The sequence below is a fragment of the Cibotium barometz genome, chromosome 16 (genome assembly GCF_041138505.1).
Source record: "Cibotium barometz isolate CiBa-2024 chromosome 16, ASM4113850v1, whole genome shotgun sequence".
In the NCBI taxonomy this organism is placed as follows: Eukaryota; Viridiplantae; Streptophyta; class Polypodiopsida; order Cyatheales; family Cibotiaceae; genus Cibotium; species Cibotium barometz.
The window spans coordinates 13058615-13072141 of NC_141061.1; the positions used below are offsets into that span (position 1 = coordinate 13058615).

Consider the following 13527-nt stretch of genomic DNA (forward strand, 5'->3'; position numbering starts at 1 on the left):
CGAGGGATGAGTGGCTGGTGCGGAACATCATAAAGCCTTTCTGCATAACTCTGCCAGCGTTGAGGATCAGTAATCGGGGTGGGGGGGCGTGGCTCTCTTAGTCGTCGCCAAGCAGTGGCTGCATCTTTGCTCATGAGCATGTGGTAGATGTCCCAGTATTGAGTCTCCTCATATGTGCGTCGCTTACGGCGTGTAAGAGACCGCATCTGTCTACTGGCCTGCTGCTGTGTTATTTCCCTTTTCGCTATCTGGGCTCGGAGATGTCGATGAAGCTCTCTGCACTCATTATCATACCATCTATTCTGGGGCATGTCCCCGGATCTAGGTGGCTTCCCTGTCTGGAGATGGTGTGGAAAGCTGTGGCTAGCTGCTGTGTGTAGTATGTGTGAAAGTTGGGCCGTTAGTACATCGATGGGTGCTGTAGGGTCCATACCAAAGAGGCCATCATGTACTTTTGAATCATAAATGTCTGCAAGCTCCCGGGTAAAGTGGAAGATGGTACGAGATGCCTGAGTGGTCGGGGGTGGAAGATCAAGAGAGCTCCTAAGAGAAAAAGCCAAATAAGTATGGTCCGCACCAATGGGGCATGTAGGGATAGTGAAAGAGTCTATCAGGTCTGTGCTCTCCCGCGAGCCCAATATGTAGTCCACAGTGCTGCTGCCTCCTGATGATGGGAAACATGTGAGTCTTCCCGATTCTGGCCATTGTGACATCCCGTTATAAATAACGAGATGGTGTCTAGCTCCCAGGTCCAGAAGGTGTTGCCCATAACCTGTACTGTCTGGCCCACTGTCCTCTGAAATCCTCGTGTCCCTGCATCTACATCGTCTAGTGCCTGTAGGATGAGGGGATCTGTGAAGTCGAATGATTCACACTGTCGATTCTGTGTGCATGCATTGAAGTCCCCCATCAGGAGAACCTCCCCCCATGGTCGAATAGTGTAGGATATCCGCGGATAGAGAGGCGTATGGAGACTCACTAGGAAGGGCCCCTCTCTCCTCTCCTCCTCCAATCTGGTCCTCCATGTGACCTGTGTTGAATCTCGACCCCTTCGGCGGGAAGTAGCATATTGCCAAGTAAACTGTTCTCACCTCTGAAAGCTGTAGGCTAATCCACATGTAGCGTGCCTCTGGGTCTCTCGACACCACCCTGATACGCTGGTGTAGTGCTCGTCTGAATAGTATAGCGATCCCACCTGAGCCTCTGGAAGTGCCCTGTCGCATCCCTTGTCTATACACTGATTCCCACTGGTACCCTGCTACCCGTGGTAAGCCTCTCTCTGGGCTTTCATGTGTCTCTGTCAGAAACATGATGTCCCGGTTCTCCATAACCTCCTCTAGTCTACCTGGATGTGTCCATAGAGCCCCATTGCAGTTCCAAACTGCTGCATATATCTCCTTGTGCTTCTTGATAATTTCCTATGTCCCATAGGCCATATGGCGCTATGCCACCATCTTGCCCTCTATGTATACATGGCCGTCTCTGTAATGTGCCTTTTTCCCTTCAGCACGTGTTGCTTTAATTTGTGCCATGCATGATTTCCTATGTTGTCTCTGCATCCAAGTTAGGTCATCATCAAAGTAGATGGGGTCCCCTGGTAGGTTTCTCAGAATAACTCTCTATCTCATGAAGGTTTGCCTGCTCACTTCGTCTGCGAACTGTAGCACTAGGGCTTTACTTTGGGTGGGGTCCTTGGGTGGGGCTGTCCTCCATATCTTGGTGAATGGAAGTGGTGCATCCTCCGCATGGCCTAATTTTATGCATAAGAAAGAAAGAGAAAGTTATATTAACGTCTAAAAAAGGCCAAAACGACCTATGAGACCAAAAGGATTATGGAATACATCACCATGTGTACTAAAATGAAAGAAAATGACAAAGCTAAAACGCTTAAGCTGAGATGCCAAGTCTGATCCATGTACAAAGAGCATAAGGCTCGCATATCATCCTTTAAGGTATCCCGCATAGAGAGAGAAAAAAAGAAAGAAAGAAAGTTATATTAACGTCTATGGAAGACCCCAAGGGCCTATGAGACCAAAAGTAATACAATGGTACCATGGATATACTAAAGCCATGGAAAACTGAAAGAAAGAAAACATCTGACAGTACATGTGATCAATAGATGATCCTGTGTAGAGTGAGATATGCTATGATCAGCTAACGATGATACCCGCCTAGGCTAGAACCGATCTAATGATGGAGTGAATGTCAGGCCTCTCTGATGGGAGCATGTCATCTCAATGGAGAACCTCATGAATCTATCTCTGTGTGGTGGAGGGACCTAATGCTCTAGGTCGGGGATGTCTCGCTCGCAGAACGGATCGAGCTCTCTCACTAAGAACTCCTATGGGGCGTGGAGCTCGAGCGGGCTCTGATGTGGTAGTAGAGGAATTGTTGTGGGCAGTGGATTCCGATGTGGATGTGTGTACCACAAAGAAATCTGTGATGGCTCTCTGTGAGGTGTCTTGTCGGAGCCGGGACTATCTCTTAGCATGCTGCCAAGCTACTCCATACATCAAGGCTCTTGTGACGACTGTGTCAAAAAGCCAGCCCTTCGTCCTGGACTCCTGGAAATGTGCCTGGAGGCACTGCCGCTCAAGTAAGGCTGCATATCCCCGCATCACTCTAGCATGTGCTGCGGGAAGCATGGTAAAGCGTGGGCCACTGAAAGTGACACCAAGGTAGACATAGGATGAGACAATCTCCACAGGATCCCCTCTATATGTGAAGCTCAATCAGGATGTGACGGGGCGAGAGGTATTGAGGACCATTACCTTGGTTTTACCAAGGTTAACAAAGAGGTCCCGCTGAGTGCAAAAGTCATGTAAGGCATCCAACTGTCTCTGAAGCCCTTCGACTGAGTCTGAGAGGAGGACGATGTCATCTGCATAAAGTAGTATGGGGATCAATATGCCTGCCAATGTGGGACCAGCCCCGCCTAATCCATCAATGAAGCTCGAGATCTCATCAATGTAGAGGCCGAAAAGAGGGGGTGATAGAGGGCAGCCCTGTTTCACCCCAATGGTGCTGGAAATCTCCTCTGATGTACCTCCTGGGGCTCTCACTCGTCCGGTGACGAGACTCATAGAGGGCGATGATGCTCCAAACCATGTCAGATGGGACTCCGATTTCCTGTAGACGGTGTAAGAGGCGGGCTTGGGGTACAGTATCAAAAGCTTTGCAGAAATCCACAAAGCAACAGTAAATCCTCTGGTGTCGTGCTCTACCCTCTTCGATGATGGCATGGAGGGTGAAGATGTGGTCAAGGGTAGAGTAGCTCCTCCGAAAGCCAGCCAGTCCTGAGGCTCTGCATCCCTGGCTCTGTGCAAATGAACTAAGCTCCGCCTCTAGCACTGATCCATAGAGCTTGGCCAATGTGTGGCCAATCATGATCGTCCTATAATTATTAGGATCAAGTGGATCTCCGGCTTTGAGGATGGGGGTGCTGGTGTTGGTGGACCAAGAGGGTGGAAATCCTTCACAAAGGGCTCTATTGAACATGTAGGCCAGTAGAGGCGCTACGGTATCATGGGCATGCGAGATGTACTCGGCAGTGAGTCCCTCATGATCCTGGGCTCGCCCATTGCGTAGTCTACGAATGGCCTTGAGGACCATGCCCTTTGTGAAGAAGGTGGAGGTGGTGGGGCGGGGGTATGGTGGTGGGGATAGGGGTGGCTGATGGGGGATATGATAGAGGGACCGTGCATAGGAGTGCCATGTGTCTGGGCTAATGATAGGTGTGGGAGGGCAATGTTCTCGGAGTTTCCTCCATGCCTCTTTGCAGTTCGGCCCTAAGAAAAGTCGCTATAACTCATCCTCTTTCCAGGCATAGAACTCCCATTTCTTGCGTCGGGTGAGCCGTTGAGAAATCCGTTGCGCTTGGCGCTTCATGATTTGCCGAATCCGTACCTCATGCTTAAGACGGGAGCGTGTGGCCCGACATTCGTCATCATACCAACAGTTCAGGGGCATGGAACCGCAAGGTGGCTTGGAGGTAGACCACCGCGTGCAGATGAAAGAAGTTGTGGCGGATGTGTGGAGTATGGTTGTGAGGGTGGATAGGGGGACAGTAGGTTCCACATCCTGGAGTTGGCGGTAGATGTGGTTGGAGTAAACAAGGTCAAGCTCGTGATCAAAGAGGACCTGAGTGTAATGTGAGATGGGGGGAGGTGGTGGAGGGACGGGTGGTGTGCACGTAAGAGTGAAAGAGAGGTAGGTATGGTCAGCTTCAAAAGGGGGTGGCGGAATGGAGAAGTCGAGGATAAGGTGTGCCAAAGCCGGAGATCCCATAAGGTAGTCCACAATGCTAGTACCTCCTGAGCGAGGGAAGGAGGTGAAGGGCGCCAGAGGAGGGCCATCGGGACATCACGTTATAGATAACGAGACCATGTGCAGCTCCCAGCTCTAAGAAATATCTCCCGGACACTGTGACCTCCTCACGGTCCTGTGATGATCGCTGCAGCCCTGTGTCAGTGATGTCCAGCTCTTGTAGTCTGATAGGGTCGTCTAGATCGAGTAGCGGGACCTGCTGACTTCCCGTCTTGGCGTTGAAATTCCCGAGTAGGAGGACTTCCCCCAACTGTGAGAACTCCATGATATCCTCATATAATGGTAAGTAGGGTGACTGGCCATGTTGTGCGGCATAAGGGGAGTGGCGTGGTGCAAAATAACACACAGCAATGTGGATGACTCTGTCACTGCTAAGTTGTAGCTGCACCCAAAGATATCGTGCATCCTCGTCCTTCTGGACGATGCTGAGAATCTGTCGGAGATGGGATCTAAAATGGACAGCTACCCCCCTAGAGCCACGTACTCCTCCTGATGTGCGGGTCTCGCCTCGAAAAGCTGACTCCCACTCATACCCGGCTATGTATGGTAAGCCCCTCTCAGGGCTCTGATGAGTCTCTGTAAAAAAAAAATGACATCCCTGCCTGTGAGAATCTCGCTCAAGCCTCCTGGATTCGACCAGAGCATGCCATTGCAGTTCCATACTGCCAACCCCAGGTGTTTGGTCTCATAGACCCCGCGTCCCTATTTGGGACGGCGCTCAGTGATAATGACTCTACCATCTCTGTAGATAGCCTACTTGCCTGCTGCGGGCCTCATGAACAGTCACCATCGCCTCACGCCAGTGTGCCACCTGTGCTAGAGTGAGATCATCTCCCATGTACACCTGTGTGCCCTTGAGGGCAGCCCGCCTGTTTGCTGGTGGCATCAAGGAATCTAATGATGAGGGGTCGCTCTCGTGTCATATCCTTTCCTAACCTGCATGTGTCTGCAAAGGGGGGGGGGGGGGGAGGGGGGGGGCCGCGATTCCGTCCACTCCTAGCATCCGACAAAGTGTCATGGCATCCTCCTTTGGGGAAGCCCCCGCCTGTAGCCCCCGTACTCGCACATGGAGGGCCCTATCCTTCCTGCGTTTCTCCTCCTCGAGAGTCTCATGTATGCTACTCTGCGGGGGTTTGTGCTTCTTCACCACCTCCACCCAATCTTTCTTCGTGGTCTGCAGTTCTTCCCGCAGCTTATCACTTGCAGCTTTCAACTGCTCCAAGTCAGTCCTTAAACACTCCTGAATATTCAGTTCCCCTTCCTCCACTGTGTGGTCCTTGACCGTAGCCTTTAGGGCTTCCATTTCTGCCCGGAGTTCCCCTATCATTAGGGCAGCTTCTGGCATTCCTGTTTGTTGCAGCTGGGTCTCTTTCAACATCTGAATCACCTCTTCCTAGTGGTTCACTTGGGCTGTCAATTCTTCAATCCTGTTGTTCTTTCCTTGTATCTCCTTGCGGGGCCTTCCAACTGTTTTTCATGTTGGTTCAGGACCCTGTCCAGCACCTTCTTTTGTTCGCCCAGTAATTTCTTGGTGTTGTCCTCCACTGTCTTGATGTATGCCTCCAGCTCCTGTAGGTTCATTGTGTTATTTCCCCTAGTTGCTGCCTTGGGGGCCTGAGCAAGGGCAGGTGGGAAAAGGGAAGGCGGAACACGCAGTGGAAGTGCGCCTGTGTACAGCAGGGGCGCAGGGCGGAACACGCAGTATTTCTGGCAGCGCAAGTACAGCGCGAGCAGGTCAGCACAGCAGCGCTGCCAGCAGGGGTGCGCAGTGTAAGCAGGGCAGCGGCGAACAGCGCGAGAGAGCGAGGGAGACCACCAGCGAGCAGCGAAGGAGCAAAGGTGTCACACCATGGACACCAGCGTGCAGCGAGAGAGAGAGAGAGAGAGAGAGAGATTAAACGTCGTCAAAAGATCATAAGGTCTATGAGACATTAGGGATTACAAAGATTGTGTTACAAAAAACAGGCAAACTGATGAAAAAGAAAAAATAATGCTGCCTAGCTAAACATGTGCACATCATGTACCTGGTGTGTCCATGCCATCCACATCGACATCTATGAGGTGAGACACATCCACTGCTAGGGGGGGCAGTTCCGATACTGCTCAAGTATGTCCCAGATTTGGAGCTGCTGTGTCGAGGGTCTGCATCTGGTGGGCGTGGACGTCGAGCCCGTCGGATTTGGCATGCTCTCTCAATGGTGACCCCTTGCTGATGGGTGCTCTGGGTAAGGCGCTAGCAGGTCTGCCTAAGCTGGGTCTCCTCCTGCTCGCGCGTATGATGTCTGGTCAACTTGAGGGTTGTCTGGGAAAAAAATTCTGTGAGGACTCTCTGTGAGGTGTCCCGTCCTGGTCTTTGTGCCTGAATAGTCTATCTGTGTGGCGACGCATCTCCAGCAGAAATAGGCCTAGGCAACGCTGATCCTAGTAATCCATCACCTTGAAGGGTGGGCCAAATCCCTCCTTGAATAGGGAATGGTATCAGCCCCAAATCTCATAGTATATTGGGCATCTGCAGATATGGTGTTCCTATGTCTCTACCTCCCCAGTGGTACACATCTGACAGATCCTCTGCTCCTCCTGTACGCCCTCATATCTCCCTATCTCTATCCTCAGCGAGTTTGATGAGACTCGGATTTGGCTAATTGCCGTCCTCATGGCATGTGATATGCGTCTTTGTAGGTAGTGTGGCCGTTGTATGAATCCATCTGGTGTGAGCTTGAGAAAATGCTGAGAACCGAGATTTGGTGGGCAGCTCCTGAGGGTCTAGCCATGTAATATGGATGTCTAATTGAGTGAGGTCTGTGCGGATGAGGCGGTTGATCTCTTGGTGCGTGAGGGGCAAGAGGGGGGCGTCAAGGCTATACTAGAAAAGTGGTAGACCATCAATGCTTAGGGAGTGTAAGGCGAGAGAGAGAGAGAGAGAGAGAGAGAGATGGATACCCGTTACCAAAAAAAAAAAAAAAAAGAGAGGTATGGATGTTGATTCATCTGTGGAGGGAAGGACCATAAGAAAGGTATGGATGTCAATTCATCTTGAGGGAAGCATACGCAGACATAAGAAAAAGCTGGCTTTATTCTATCAAATCAAGAAGCTCTCATGACTTTGATTCGTCAGGAATAATAGCAAGAAATGGAGAGGAAAAACATGCAGACTTCATTATTTAATCATAAATATTGTGAATTTTGATCTCCTCATAAAGCATATGCAGCAAGAAGAGTGTATGCATCGGCATTATATAAGGTTTTAACCAAACTCAAAGAATTACTGTGACTACACTACAGGAAAGAATATATGCACAACCAAGTGCTTTACTTTGAACAAGTAAAAAGAAAAACGTTGCACACAAATAAAGGCACGAATGATAGGTGGCACTGAGTTATATACCTTATCTTTATGGACAATTGCAGCTAATGGTTCAACTCCTTCTCCATTGATCATTATGTCAAGCCTTACTAAATCACTCTCTCGATACCTGATGTTGAAGTAAAGTAAATGAATATACAACTAGAAGGACCTTAGGCAGTACATAAAAAATGCCATGAATCACACACATACCTTTTAGCCTAAATTTGAATAGAAATGGCGTTGCATCTTAACAAAAAGTTTACCCAATAAGTGAATATTCCATGCTTGCATAGCCTTTACTTCTTGACTTTAGTTGATCGAAAAAGTCACCCACCATCTGGATATATACCATAAATGCCATCAGAAAAACATGCTGAGCAAATGCTCTTTCATGACCCAAAACTTTTAAGTCCTCATTATTAGCTAGTGCGATTTCATTGCTTAACACATGCACTCATCATTAGTTAGTGCAATTTCCTTGCTTAACACATGCACTTATCCAGAGAAACACTCATCATTCAAGACTGGACATTAGGCTGCCCGTCAGGCAGGGGCCCATCATGACCACCCAATAGGCAAGGGCCCCATCATGGCCACCTTTCATCATGGATGAATGGGAAATCTTGCCCGTCCCATTGGTGGGGAATGTTGTGTATCCAGTCTGAGTGAAAGATTTGAGACTAAAACTTTTGAATATACCTCAGCTAAAGGCAGTTCATAGATCACTGCAGCCCGACTTTCCGTGATGTATTTCATTTCTTTGAATTCTCCTCTCCTATCTTGTGCAAGCTCCATGAGGGGGCCAATGAACTCCTTGGGTGTAATCATTTCAATCTTCATGAACAAAAAATTAAAAACATTTTAATCCACTAAGCCTTGTAAAACCAATATAATTGTGACCATGCGAGTGAGGGTTGAGGGTTCCAAGGCATGGGGCCCGAGTTCGTACAATCCTGGACTACAGCTGTGAGACCCTCTAAAAAATACCATTACAATCGAAAAAATGTTTCATGCATGAGGCGCTCACTGTAACAAAGGGTTCTTCTATAGATTTCCGCTTTCCTGCATCAGGCAATTCAGAGGGATTCGAACACACCACCTGCACATCCATGCAAGGAAGCCACACAACGAGATTGTTTGAAATGTCAAGCATTTGATTTTAAAGCATTTCAAAAAATATGGGTATATAAACAGCTCAGTACCACAGAATTATCTGAACATGTAACACGGTAGACAACGCTCGGGGCGGTCGTTATCAAATTCAAGCTATATTCCCTTTCTAACCTTTCCTGAGAATCCAAGTTTGGTATCAGCAGCACACATTTGATGTACCCAAAAAAGGGAGAACAATGAAGTGTGCCAAACCCAAGTAGGAAAGAGAAAAACCTGCACAATCTCCATGTGTAGAAGACCTAAGAAGCCGCATCGAAATCCAAACCCCATTGCAGTGGATGTTTCAGGCTCATACTGTAAAATGCCACAAGCAAAAGTAATATCAATGAGCTATCCATTTGATTCATTTTTCAAAACTAAAAACCTATTTTTCTTTTAATGCACCTTCAGAGCGGCATCATTTAGCTGTAGCTTTTCCAATGCTTCTCGGAGCTCTGAAAATCTGTCGAAAAAAGATAAAAATCAAGGCAAATCCAGAGTGACCATCTTGAATATATAATTGTGGCTCAAGGGAGACACTATCATAGTGGATAATTAGCCGTGTCACTAATTGAAAATTGTGCTAATCAAAAGGCGAATAACTGGTAGCTATATTCTACAGTCCTTGTGTCTTAAAGAACAAATATGGGGATTATTTTTTGAGTCATAATATGCAAACTTTTAAAAGAGAGAGAGAGATGGCATTAAGCCTATTACTGATCTGCATCGACAGGAAATAGCCCACAAAACACCATAGGTGTGGCTTCTTGATATCCAGGAAGTGCTGTATCTGCTCTCTTTGCAGCATTGGTGATGGTATCTCCAACTCTAGCGTCTGCTACAGACCTTATAGATGCAGCCAGATAGCCCACCTGCACATACAAATTCAAGGTTTATTTGGCCAAAATGTAACATTCAAAGAGAAACGACATGCTTGTTTCTTCTCAAACATCAATTCCTGATTCTGCACTCTTTACATATTACATTTCAAGTAAGTCCCCGCATGAGGTAGCAGTTTGTTCGCAATGAGTTACGATCTTAACTACAAAAGTTTCTACAGACCTGCCAAAATCGTTAGAAATGTTCTTAGAAAGAAACACACCTCTCCAGCAACAAGTTCATCCACTTGCATTTGACTGGGAGAGAGGACACCGACCTCGTCAACCTCATACTCCTGCACATACATAACCAGTTTAAATAATGTTACAGATAAGCAATGGGCACAGAAATCTGGCTTGATTGTGAGTACTCAAGATGCTTTTGTAAACATTCTAACAAAGACTTAATCTGCTTTAGGTAATGTTACAATTTCTACAATGGCATTGGGCCTGTTTTTGTAGAAAGAAAATGTAAGATTGCACGTAGTGTTTGCCAGTACTGCGCCATGATTCACTTGCCCCTGGCCCCCTGAGCCCTGCCCACAGCCCGGATCTCATGTGCACAGGTTCTCAGTCTCCTTCCCCTTCTGCAACCCCCCCCCCTTCCCCCTCTCCCCGTTTTCCTCTTTCTGTTTTCCTGTCTACATCTTCTCGCCAGGCCTCCCTCACATGCCATGCTTAGTCATTGGCCTTGCCTTTCCCTGGTTTTTCTCCCTCTATTTGCCCATCTGCCTTCTCTCTTCTCTCTTCTCCTTGACATTTTCCCCCTTTCTTCTTCCAGTTTCTTATATTTTCCCTTTCTTTTTTCTTTCCTTCTAGCCGTCTATGTCATATGCGGACTTCTACAGCATTCCTTTTTGTTATTCCACCTCGCTAGTCACCACCCACAGATGGACTCATCACTCCATGAAAGCTGCTCTTCTCCCCTCCGACCAAGAACTTTCTCAAATGAACCCTCTCAGTCCACCAATTTCAGCTTCTCTCAAACCAGGTCATTCAGATAGAATCCATCACTACCAAAAATATAATTCACCCGTGACCGTCTTCCAGACAACCTGCAAGCTGGCCTGTACCACAAGCAGGGATGCATCAGCCATTTTTCAGTTGCTTGGCTGAAGCTATTCCTGTCAGTATTTTAACTCTACATGCTGCTCAAAGTCCCTACAGCCCACCCCCATTGACCTACAGGATTCCAGGGCTTACCTTGATCCATGGCATCATATCTCCAATGACTCCCCGGAGTCTGCTTTTTCAATCTCAAATGACTCCCCAGAGTACACTTTTTCAATCTCATATGACTACCCGGGTTCTGATTATGGGTTTTGAAAAAAAACCCCTATGGACATGATTTGAGTTTCAGTGACACACCGTGGAACTTGTGCACATGTCTAAACTCACACAGATACAGTTGAGTTTCAGCCAGACACCATGGGACCTGTGCCCATGTCTAACTCAACATTCAGAATTTGGTTGGGTTTTGGTGAGACACCATGGAACTTGTGCATGTGTTTAACCCAAAATTCAGAAATTGGTTGGGTTCAGTGAGACACTATGGGACATGTGGGCTGACCCCCCACTTGACAACAACCCCTTTGCTTCAATTGGTGGGTGGGAAAAGAGAGTCGGCCAGCCCAATGTTTCCCACATCGCTTTTTCTGCCTGATCACAAGGAGCTGTAATGCCAGTTGCTACGCCCCATTTCTCAGCTGTATGGCCAGTTTGCAGCTTACCATTGCCTCTATACAACTGATCGATGTCTCTTCCTCTCTTGCTGGGACCTCCAAGAACTGTATGGCTAGTGCTGTGCCAATGATTTTTGCACTAGTTAAGTGCGGTAAATCTTGTGGTCATTTAAGTGATAAAGTGAATTGATAGTTAAGTGCTCCGAGATCCATATCAGATACAAAAAGCCTAAACACAAAAGTCCAAGCTTATTATCCAAAATTAAGGAAAACTCAAAAACAGAAAAATCAAAGAAAACACTCAGTTCCTATGAAGTAACAAGGAGGCCTGATGCATCCAGCAAAGGAATGCTTTTTAGAAGACTATATGGTTCAAAGGGATGCCTTACCAAGCTCTACCTTGACTTTTTTTCAGACTAGATAAAAAATCCACAACAACAGAGCATATAAATGCTCAAGAAACTCTACCAGAATATCAATCTCAAAAAAATACTAAAATGCAAGCAACAACTGATCATTGACATTTTGATCCTAGGAGAAACACCTTGGTTGCAACCTGATTGATTCAGGCGACATACCTTTCCACTCGCCATGAAGACGATCTTGTCATGCTTTTTTACTGTTCCATCAACAACCCTAAAGTAGACAATAACTCCCCGGTACAAATCATAGTAACTGCAAAGGGAAAAGAAGGGAGGGTAGAGCAGTTGCAGTTGTCCGTTTAAAAAGAAAGATAACTTACATGTTAAAAGACCAATCAGGACAACTTCTGGTCTGCATACAAAAACTAGCAAAGCAAAATGTTTATTTTCATGTGTGTGCGCGCGCACACACGTGTGTGTGTGTACCCACACACATACACACATGCACACATGCACACATATTGACCCTTACTAAAACTATCCAGATTGTAAGCTACAACTTATGACTTACCAAAACATACCTATCAAAAATTAAGGCCCTCAAAGGCTTTGCAGAAGTGTCTTTGGGAGCAGGAATCTTTGCCACAACGGATTCCAATATCTCATTTATACCAATGCCTTCCTGACAAGCAGAGAAGAATAAGCAAAATTTGGTGAAACTAAGCACAACTTTTCATGCGTAGCAAGTGTGAAACCTGTGTAATGCTGCGAGATGATAAATTTATAAAACCTTGCACCATTTTCTTTTTATCTTATCAAATACAAAAATATGCTCTGTTAGAGAAAAGAACATTGTCAAGAAAAAAAACTGCTTATGGAAAATCCCAAAGATGTGTCAAGACTCCCATGTCCCTCCTTTCAATATGTTAAACAGCTGCCAATAAACACTGGAAAGAGATGGTACACGGATTGGACATGGAATGATGCCACTCCCGTCCATAAAACCCAAACTGCCGAAATGTACACTAAGTGGATCCAGGGAAACTTAAACCCCACCTCAACAAAGTTTGGAATTTGAGATAGTCTGCTGAGATCTGGTCTGCAAGATTCAAAGGGCTTTAGGATAAGAACATCGCTATGAGAATGAAATTCTTCTTGTGGATGGGAGCCGTCCCCTTGGGCACTAAACTCCTGCAAAGAAATATGGGCTCTCGGAAGTGCATGAGATGCAAAACGAGGAAAGAAGATGCTTGGCACCTCTTTTGGGGCTGCCAAGCTATAAGAAGCCTCCGGACAACTTGGGAGCTGGATACATGAGGTCCTGAAGGAAAAGGACCCCTTGGACTCATTGGGTACTGGGAAAGGACATAAGTCCTGCTGAGAAAAGCAACTTATCTTCCATGTTATCAGATACACAAGTTTATGGGAAGTGCGGTGATCAAGGAATGATATATGTCTTCTGGGCTCTACTAGACAAGGAGTTTACCTTTCTTCACTGAAGTTCAGCAATAGAAGGTGAAGGATCTTATCAAGGTACCCCACCTACCCTTCTTATTGATTCCGGAAGTACCCATTCATTTCTATCTCCATCACAATTTGTCAAATCATAACTCTTATTTCTAAGTGTTAATTATAGTAGTTATTTTTAAAAAAAAAATCTTCATGATATTGGTAAGATCCAATATTGGCAACTGTAAAACTAACACATTTCCAATAGTTCCGCTTCCCACAGAGATTAGATATGCGGATTGCCTCATGGAACATCCAGGGTTTGGGGGCAC

General features: G+C 46.6%; 1 protein-coding gene across 2 annotated transcripts in view; it reads right to left on the reverse strand.

Annotated features, from left to right (window-relative positions):
- LOC147630383 (translation factor GUF1 homolog, chloroplastic-like) overlaps positions 1–13527 on the reverse strand; it is a 91917-nt gene that overhangs the window by 39926 nt on the left and 38464 nt on the right. For both annotated transcript variants that reach the window (XR_015267632.1, XM_086810246.1), the window contains exons 8-18: positions 12328–12428; positions 11963–12059; positions 9927–9998; positions 9542–9696; positions 9230–9287; positions 9059–9139; positions 8875–8961; positions 8700–8771; positions 8372–8506; positions 7936–8009; positions 7712–7799 (exon numbers count right to left, since the gene is read on the reverse strand). Coding sequence is in view for 1 of the 2 variants with exons in the window: in XM_086810246.1 (XP_086666372.1) it covers positions 7712–7799; positions 7936–8009; positions 8372–8506; positions 8700–8771; positions 8875–8961; positions 9059–9139; positions 9230–9287; positions 9542–9696; positions 9927–9998; positions 11963–12059; positions 12328–12428 (1020 nt within the window). In the remaining variant the exon portion in view is untranslated. The remainder of the gene's footprint in view (positions 1–7711; positions 7800–7935; positions 8010–8371; positions 8507–8699; positions 8772–8874; positions 8962–9058; positions 9140–9229; positions 9288–9541; positions 9697–9926; positions 9999–11962; positions 12060–12327; positions 12429–13527) is intronic.